General features: G+C 32.6%; 1 protein-coding gene across 1 annotated transcript; it reads left to right on the top strand.

The window, feature by feature from the left end:
- Positions 1–112: 112 nt before the first annotated feature.
- LOC138712421 (cytochrome c oxidase subunit 5A, mitochondrial-like) lies at positions 113–877 on the top strand. The gene has a single exon (XM_069844215.1). The coding sequence runs from the start codon at positions 220–222 to the stop codon at positions 679–681; it is 462 nt and encodes a 153-aa protein (XP_069700316.1). The 5' UTR covers positions 113–219; the 3' UTR covers positions 682–877.
- The last annotated feature ends 9772 nt before the right edge of the window (positions 878–10649 follow it).

Raw genomic sequence — 10649 nt, 5'->3', positions numbered from 1 at the left:
ATTAACAGAGATGATAAACATCGGTCCGCTGTTCATGAATACAAGGGAGTGGGAATAACAATATTTCCTTTTATGAACGTAGACACATGGGGAAACAGGAAGTTTCGCGGATCAGCCATCTTGGTTCCTTCGTCTTTGCGGAATAGCAGAAGGTTGAGTCCAGTAAGGGTGGAGGAGGAAAAGATTACAGAGTTAAATTCATAACAATTTGTCGTCAAAATGCTAAGAACTACAGTCTGCCGTATTCATTCTGTAGTTCGAAATGTTGCCGTACAGAATGTTGGACGAGCAACAGCAATTATACCAAATCGTTTAATGTCTCAGCATTCAGCAGAAACAGACGATGAATTCGACAATAGATACGAAGCTTATTTCAACAGACAAGACATCGATGGCTGGGAAATTCGCAAAGCAATGAACGACTTGGCAGGTATGGATCTTGTTCCTGAACCAAAAATCGTCAATGCAGCTCTTCGTGCATGTCGACGAGTGAGCGACTTTGCTTTGGCTGTGAGGTTTCTCGAGTCTATAAAGGCAAAATGTGGGGGGAAAGTCCAAGAGATTTATCCCTACATTCTTCAGGAGATTCGACCAACTTTAGATGAATTGGGTGTCAACACGCCAGAAGAATTGGGTTATGACAAGCCAGAATTGGCTCTCAAAAATGTGTATGAAATGTAGAAAAGTGCAAAGACCTAGAAGTACATAGTTGAATTGGTGAACAGTTAATACTGTAATAACTTTCAATGCTATGTATACAGTCCCCATTATGTAAATCACTAATGTGGAGTGGAAGTTTTTGCAGTGTAAAGTATTTTAATTGAAATTACTGAAAAGAAAATGTAGTTTAAAATAAACCACTAAAAACTGAATGAAACGTGTTCTTGTGTATTGAAATTAAGTTTTTAGGGAAGTGTACAATTGAGGGGCTTTGAACAAAAAGCAGGTGAGTGACGGAAACCTAGTTTTGAGAAAATTACAGTTAAGTTCTACATGCAATGAAATAGGCTATTATACACTAGTTTGGTGAAATGATGCCCATATAGCAGCACTGCACAGTGTGATCACTTACCTGATTTTATCCCAAAGAAACATCCTTTTGGGCTATTACAATACGCACTTACCTCATTTTTTTTTAATAATGTCACCTGCTTTTTGTTCTAAGCCCCTCAATTAATGTATGTTGAAATGAATGGCTTCGTTGAAAGTCTTATAAAATTGTAATGGTTGAAACCGATAGGTCTCAGTTTTGAAATTCTGAGTAGAAAGTAGATAACATTTAACTAGGCCTAGATTGAAGGCTGAATTATTGTAATTATTGGACATGTTACTATACAGAAACAATTTTATTGAAGAGAACAGAATTCTTGCTGTTCATCTTTCCTCACAGTTCAAGATTTTACGTTTTTCGGGAACAAAGGACTTAATTTCTGCATTAGCCTCACTTCATAATTTCAAAACTGAGCATAATTAGGAACTTCCATTGGAATGTATAAGTTTTAATGAAATCACAGAGCCGAATAGAAAAAATTCTTGGATTAAAATCCAACTTAGATTGTGGATAGTGTACTCGTAAAGGTGATTTCTAATGCCTCAGTCATAACGTCGAATTCTCGACTAGAGAGAGATCACATTGTCTTTATTGTGTTAACTTGTATACCGGTAAGTAAAATACTATGCGTGGAATTTGTTGCGTGAAAGTAATTTCTTTACGAACTTTGCATTTTCACACTTTTTATTTCACTTTATCATTCATATAGCATAGGCCCTATCTATAACTAGTAAGCTATGAAGTGACATTACTTTCAGAAAGTTCATAATTTGCACGCAACCTAAATTTAAGTACTCCTTTCTTCGTAAAACATTATTCGTGCATTCGTATTATTACACATCCAGTTTCCTATTACAGGAGAATTGTTGCTTTGGAAGTGACCTACTCCATACAATATCACAAGAAAGACAATTCCTGAAATAAAATATTTCGTGAAAGAATTGAGAAATTAGAATTTCATGGGAAGTGAAAGAACAATTTTCTCAATAAAAGACATAATGATTTCTGCATTTTAGTCATTAAAATAAGACACTTTAAAATGTCTTTGAGCATAGGCTGTCTTAAGTGGTTCATTATCACCCAAGGTTTGAGATTACAACACTTGAGTTTCTTTCATAATCTTCTTTATATAAACACACATACAGTATGTTCCTGGTGTCTCCATCTTATTTTAGTCTTCCCAAATCTCACTTGCCTCTGAGTAGATAGTGAAAAGCCAAAACAGGGAGGCAATCTATATTCATTCGGTTCATATGTTCTCTCCAATGTAACTGATGATTGCAAACGTCACCAACAAGGTTGCTAATACCTAATTTCTCCCTGATAGTTAAGTTTTTCTGTCTAATCTTGTTAAACCCAAATATATAAATTCTTCAGCAAAACATTTTCAGACAAACTAAAAATTTTCTCACTAGTTATCTTAAATCTTAACATCCCCAAAGTTTTCAATACTTTGGAATTATTACAGAATTAAAAAATTCCTGAAGCACCTACAAATTGTCACAGTTTATATGAATTCAAAGATAGTGCCCATATTTCAGACAATTATTGGCTAACCATCTCACTGCTGTCTGTCCAGTTGTCAAAGTAGTATAATTAAATGGATATAATTTATTAGTGTCAAATGATATGGCAATATAGAAGAATGATAATAGAATCAATGCCAAATTCATTGGTTTGACTGATTGACATGTTTTGACTTTGAAGCGACTGTTCGTGTCACATTTGAATATTTATTTTACTCACGAATGTGAAAGTCAATTTTAGGTCAAATAGTGCATTATATTGCTGTGTGTACTACTAGTAGGGCTTTATTAGGAAGTATGTTGCCTACAGACGTAGAGCGGTTTAGATTAACTGGCATTGTTACACTTGCTACAGAATTTTGTAACCTGTAACTGTAATTTCCACTGCAGTACACTACAGGTTATTTAATAGTTAATTTTGCAAAAACATAAATAATAACATGTGAAGATGTTGTATTTATAAGTTTTCAATATCAGTTAGTGTGTAGGTGTTGTACAACCCAATGGCCAATGCATGAATTTTAAAACTGCGTGAAAATTACTGTTGTGGATTCGAATTCTGTCTGGAATCTGTTTTGGGCCTATGTTCGTAATCTGTGGTATACTGTGATGTCTTAGGTGAGGCATAGGCCTACTGTCGTCAACCAAATAAAATTAAAATAAAGGGAGAGAGAAGAAACTAAAAGGTATGTGAGCACACATTCTTGCAAAGGGATTTGAGGGGAAAAAAAACTGCGAGAGCTCCAAGCTGGTAGGCCACTTGTCTCATTACATATAAAAACCGTGCAGGAGTGTTACATATTCTGATTTTTTTTTTTTCTAAATTGTCCTGTTTGTAAGGAAATTGTTTTTCATCTCATCAGGGCTCCAAAATATTAATTTATTACAAACTAGTCCTTTTTTTCGAATCTTTGTCCCACTTTCTTTTTAGCTTAAAACAGTCGATGACAAAAGTTCCATTTTTGTGACAGTGACTTATCGGCATAAAATTACAGCAATAATACACCTTCTCTACTTCATGAGTCAGTTTGATCAAGCACTAGTAGAAGCAAAGCAACAACAGAGATAGGTTAAGTACCAGAGGGGTGAAACAGAGATGAGTTTCCAGTAGCAAGACTGTGCAGGCCGTTGCTTTGTTCCCCGATCACCAGAAGCGCTAAACATTTCAATGGAATTTTCGATTGGATGTTAGTGGAAAACACTGTTGTATATGAGATATATTTCGTAGGCAACAGAAAGCTACACAGAACAGAATAGCTGCCATATTTCTTTTCAGACGAGAGCCTGATGGCTATTTTACGAGTTGTTTGTATAATACACCTTCTCTACTTCATGAGTCAGTTTGATCAAGCACTAGTAGAAGCAAAGCAACAACAGAGATAGGTTAAGTACCAGAGGGGTGAAACAGAGATGAGTTTCCAGTAGCAAGACTGTGCAGGCCGTTGCTTTGTTCCCCGATCACCAGAAGCGCTAAACATTTCAATGGAATTTTCGATTGGATGTTAGTGGAAAACACTGTTGTATATGAGATATATTTCGTAGGCAACAGAAAGCTACACAGAACAGAATAGCTGCCATATTTCTTTTCAGACGAGAGCCTGATGGCTATTTTACGAGTTGTTTGTATGTTATGTTATTTAATGAAAATAAATGAAAATTTCATCAGAACAAATATTTTATTTATTCTTGTTCTTTGAAATTTTTATTTATCTTAATTAAATAACATAAACACACAAAAATAATATTCATCTTTAACAATCTTTATAATTTGATCAACAAAACCACCAATATCGCACTCAAATTTTCAAATGTTAAGCTTCACAGCCAGACCACCAGGAGCACACCATTTGTTCTCTGCTTCCCTGTCATACCATGCGTTTATTATTTTGTTCTGTGGCAAGTACTGAAGAATTGGCATCATTCTGCCGTAGTAATTGCATACTCCATCAAGAGGAAGCAGAAACAAAACTTAAAAGTGCAACAGAATTGGTTAGTGGAAAAGTTTGATGTGGAAAAAGCTAGGGGGCTGAAATATTACAATATTTAAAAAATATAAAAAAAAGGTATGGTACTAACAATGTCAATGTTCAAAGTTAACGTGTTATTCTACATTTTACAAAGCATCTTTAAATTTCATAGTTCCATTGGCTGATGAGGTATCCATGTTTGTTTAGTCTACAAGTCAACAATCAAGCAAGCATTTTCGTTTACTAGCTACTACAAACTTGATTGCTATGCAGTATGTAGCTTTGGATCATGACTTCTGATATCATATCCGGCTATTTAGTTAACTATCTAGTTCACTTCAGCTGAAAATATAGCTTTGGGACATAACTTTAGTTATTACTTTATACCCAATGTTCAATTTTAAATGGGACTTCAGGTACTTGTTGCTATATATTATCCATCACAGAGAGAGTTTAATTCTCAAGGATAGATAACAATGTATGCCATGTCTGTTCTTTTCTTTCGTAATCTTCGTCTTAACAAGAAATAAATGTTACAACAAAGCATTGAAAATTTATTCCTGAAACTTCCTTCCACACAGAAGGTTTTGGTTGGAGACAATTATTGTTATGATGTTGATCATTACGTGAATGAATTCTTGGCCAATTGACCACAATTCCAGGAATTTCTTCGACGAAACATTTTCAGAATTTGTTAAGAGGCAAATTCAATATTTTCTTGTTCATGTAACAGAATAATACACGTTTTTTTAAAAATGGACTTAACTAAAATTAAAATACTAAGCATGAAACTCAAACAATCGAAAATACCATAAGTTATTAAATCAGTAATACTGTCTTTGGTTTGACGAACAAACTTATGACATTGTGAATTTAAAAACAATTGCCAGAAGCTCCCATTTAAAATTGAACACAGTATAGGGTCCCACTGTGGATACTTAATCATTCACTTAAAGAGCAGAGGTTATTAATGTTAGTGAAATATGATGACAATGGAGCAATAAACACACAACTACATGTGCATTGTGTGCAACTCCTACTGTGTATAATGCAACTTGGCAGAGAACTCTATTAAATGGGGCCAGTCAGAGTTAATCCCTGATAGAATAAGTTAGTGTTGCAAAATCTTACAAATAGTAAGATACATGATGATGATGATACTAATAATGATAATAATGTACCTTGTATTAGCATCCACAGAGAGATAAATTTTAAACGAAATTATCTGCCCTCAATGAGGGTGACCATAAAGATCCAAAATAAAAGCACTACAGAATAATTTAGAAAGACAGGAATTTAGTAAAAAATCCAGAGAAATACAAACCCAATAGAATCATCAATCGCCAAAATATAAATGGTAATGTAATATTTGGATTGAATCCTTAAGAATATTCGACAAAATTTTTTGAATCTCAAAAAATTGGAAACCGAGTGCTTTTAAAATATTACATGTGAATTTAGGAAGTGTGCCATGTGCACCAAACAAAAGACCAGAAACACCCCACTGACTAGTGGGAATGTTATATTTCTCACTTAGGTAAGGGATGCAGGACTCATAAATGGATTTCTTCTCCTCATCAACATGTTGTGCCTGCAGGGCACCCCTCTCAAAGCAGATTGTGAAATTCTTATATTAATTTAAAATTAATGAAAATATGTTGTTGTTTTCTAATGCTAGGCATTTGACAATAACTCATTTGACCTCTTGCACTCCAATATTTTTCAAAGATAATTAATGAAAATATACTGCAATTTCTGACTGTTTGAGTATCTCAATGATTATCAGATTACAAACATTACAAAAATAACTTATTTGAAAAGGTCCAGTTCCATATTTATAATTGGGCAAACCTGGCCAGGAGTGGCAAAAGTTACAATTCCATAACATCATATCGATAAATATTTTCAGAATCTGTGATGAAGCTGACGTTTACAAAATTATATCTAAAAGAAAGTAGCAGCTTCACTAAGTTCTGACTACCATTTGTACGTTGTGAAACAAGTAACGTCTACATTGTTAGCAATCGGTAGTGTATTGTACATGCACCAGTAAAAATTAAACAACTTCCTGGCCTGCAGCAATTTGAATCAAATATGGAAATGTTGCAAGAAAACGAGAGATTACATCTGGAAACAAGTAGGGTTGCTATGAAAATAAAAGTAGGTGATGTTTGGCAACACAGGTCAGACAGAATGAGATGTTAATGACATGCACATGTTTTATAAGCAAACTAGCCGTACCCGTGCGCTCCGCTGCACCTGTTAGAAATAAATATAAAGTAATTACATAATTAAAATAGGACATTTGATCCAGGGAACATTCGTTTTTGATAGAAGGATAAATCGTTTAATATGTTACTTAATTTAAATTGCATCCAAATAATTTCAATGTGGTCATTTCGGTCCAGGAGCAATCATTTGTTGCAATGACAATTCCTTTAACATGTTTCTTAATTGTTATTACATGCAACTATAGTTTAATGAAGATTGACATATCATTTAGTTTTAATGTGTATACTTCATATTACTTGCTATATGTTTCCATTGAATTATGATAATAACTTAATTTCAACCCTTGTTTTCTACGTCTTCAGTAAATGGCGCTTGGCCCACCATGGTTCTGAACCCTTCAAATAACTTAAATAGTGATACAGCATAAACAGTGATATGTAATTATATTTCTTTCTTTCGAAAATGTAAGAATTCACGATCTCCTATGTACCATTGCCATGGAATGAATAGCCTAAATATGTTTTTTCTTCCTACTCAAAAATTTTATATTTTGCACATAGGAGTTACTGCAGGAACAACAACGCTATAATCTGAGGCGGAGGTGAAAATGTACTGTATTGTTATTTTAAAAGTTTTGTATACCCTTAAATTTCACTCAGAAGTTACTGTAATAACATTATAGAATTATGTCCATCTAGAGAAACTACACTTTCCAATGGTGAAATAATAATTAAATAATTAATTAGCTTTCAATATTACTTCATACAAACACAGAAACATTCTCTGTAGGCTATGTTTAATAGCTTTCAATTGTTGTTGTCCAAGGCTCCTTATAGACCAAGTCATTTGTTTTTATTTCAATACAGCACCTTAGATGGCGTTGTTATTGTAATTTTAAAACTCATTTATCTCATTAAATATCAGTCCTATCAAAATTTTGTATAGCATAAAACGTACCGGAAATCATTTTTTAAAAAACTTTTGTTATGTAACATTTTTCGTGAAAATTAATAATAAGGGAGATATTTCGATTTATTTAATTCAGGCCCCCTTATAACCCCACTTTTAAATAAAGTATTTTGAATGCCGTATAGCCTAAAATCTAGGTTACAACGAACTTAAATTATATTCCAATTTTCATATAAATCGGTTCAGCCATTATCGCGTGAAAAGGTAACAAACATCCAGACAGAGAGACATACAAACAAAAATTTCAAAAAAGCGATTTTCGGTTTCAGGATGGTTAATTATACATGTCAACACCAATTATTTTTGGAAAATCTAAAATTACCAGAAAAACTTTGGCTACAGATTTATTATTAGTATAGATGTTACACTCAACTCTGGCTTGCCCCATTATAAGCTACTCTGAGGAACTAATCTCAGAAATGCCTTTATCTTTAAGAACTGAATTCCAGATTCTGCAGAAAGAAATCTATACCCAATCAGGTAAACCACAGCTCGTATGTGTGTGCTATATGGAGAAAGAAGACAAGGAACAAATGAAGAACGTATGAAATGTGAAGCTGCATTTTAATTTATGAAAATGTTCATACACTTCTGAACTGAGTCTGTTTTAGCAATAAGCATGTATTTTTTAAGGCTACGTATGGGAGCCATATTTTTTTCAATATTTTTTAAGGCTATGTATGGCTCCGTCAATGGAGAAAGGTAACATAGCATATGGTAAATCCATGTCTGTACATTTGTGACAAAACATTAGTGTGACAGGTTTATTTAAAGTTAAAAACTTCTTTACTGTTCACGAGTAAATGTTCTTGCAACATATGTATTGAGCAATGATAAAGAAACAAAAACTATGAATAAATCCACTTACAAGTAGTATTGATGTCTAATGTGCTTGGCAGAACCAAATCATTAGTTCTGGATTAAGTTATAATTAAAGACCACAGAATTTCATATTAATTTCGAAAAGAAATCGTGATAAAAATATAAGTATATTTCGCGTTTTATCGCTAATTATTTGTAAGATTATCGCAATAATTTCGTATAAATTGAAAAGGAATTTTTACATGAAAAATAACTATTATGTATTATGGATCAAAATAATGATAGAAAAGTTTTTATACATAAATTTATTCTACATTTATTCTGATCCTATACACATTTTAAATAATTTTTATTAATATACAATAATTTGAAAAAGTACTGAAAATTAGCTCGAAATATCAAATTAACATGATTTTGTAGGTAGATATGCTGAATAGTTTAGTATGATGGAACATTTATTTTAACGGGATTACCAGTATTTGCTTTATGAAAAAATAATATGTAAAATAAAAATAGTACTATTTTAATATTGTAGTACAACACGCGTGCAATAATAATTATGATTATACATATTATAATTATAATACTGTAGTATATATTAAAACAAATACTCACCCAGAACATACTTCAGAAGCCAAGTTGTAACTGCTGGGTCATCCACCTTTTCAATAGGAATATTTGCACTCAAAAACATTTTCGTAGTATCCATTACATCAAATGTTAAAAAAAATAATGAAATTCAAATATCTAATCAATTTCTCCTTTTTTTTTTTTTTTCGCTGAAATAATTTATTTTTCGCGATAAAAATATTGCCATTTTCGCTATTGTTACAGGCGCATTCATAAAGAAAAACAACTTTCTTTACAATCAACGACTTGTCACTTTTATCGCTAATGCGAAAATCTGTGGTCTCTATCCATAATACATATAGCCAGCTTTTGAAGAGCATGTAAATATTTCATACGTTCTTCCTCTCAAGGAAATGCTACACTACTTTATGAATCATTGAGATAAGTAACACAATTCTTGTGATACCCATGCTGTATATTTTTAAAACAATTGTTGGCCAACATGGAAAATTTAACAGTGTCAGCAATGGTAGAAACTAGTAATGAACTGTCAGAATCAGTGGTCAGTATGGACTAAATTACACGTCTCTTTTACTTGTTCTGACAGATCACCACCAACACAAACAAAAACTGAAGGATACAAGGAGTATCATAACATTATGATACGTATTTATAACAAAATTTAAATATCTCTATATTACAGTAAAACAATGTCAGATTAATTAAAAACAAAGAGGTTGACTGTAAGATTTAGTAATATAAATAATAAATGATGTGAACACAATGCAAAGATGAATGTGTTAAAAATTTTCCTTTTTACAGGTTGGAAAACATTCAAGATCTATTGAAGTATTAAACTTGACATTGATTTCAATAAACAAGAAAGATATGCCTTACAACATTTTCACTAGTTTTTTACCACAGTAAAAAAACAACTTTTTTATTGGATATCTCCTCTTTCCTAGTTTTCTTACAGATAACTCACACACATACACACACCCACACAAATTACACAAATGGGATCACATATATATCGCATTGATTGTAACTTCAAATTGCACATGCCTGGGATTCTTATCATTTAAGATATTGGCATTTTCTTTATTAATCAACAAAACATCATTTATCTAGCAATGACTGGTTCTCACATCACACTCAACAGTTAAATCACTACTGACTTATTAAATATAAATTAAAAAAATTGGTATGCAAAACTTGTGGTAATGTGTTAAATGCTATGTGTACAGTTTAGACAATTCTCTTTCAACAGTGCAAAAAATTCAATCATTTTTCTGGTTATGTTGTGTCCAATTAAGGAAGTCCATAACAATGAGAATAAATGAATAAATCACCCTTCAAGCAAGACAAACTTCTAATTTGGGTAATTTCGAATATTAATCAATGGAATGGCCATTGTGTAAATTAACCTAGTCGATAATATCCATCAGCTCTATTGTGGCAGTGAGATCAGCAATACTTTTCAGCTGTCATCCAATCTTTATGACGTGTACA

The sequence above is a fragment of the Periplaneta americana genome, chromosome 13, assembly GCF_040183065.1.
Source record: "Periplaneta americana isolate PAMFEO1 chromosome 13, P.americana_PAMFEO1_priV1, whole genome shotgun sequence".
Classification (NCBI taxonomy): domain Eukaryota; kingdom Metazoa; phylum Arthropoda; class Insecta; order Blattodea; family Blattidae; genus Periplaneta; species Periplaneta americana.
Note: the sequence above shows the minus strand (reverse complement) of the source record. Positions and strands in the feature narration are given on the sequence as shown.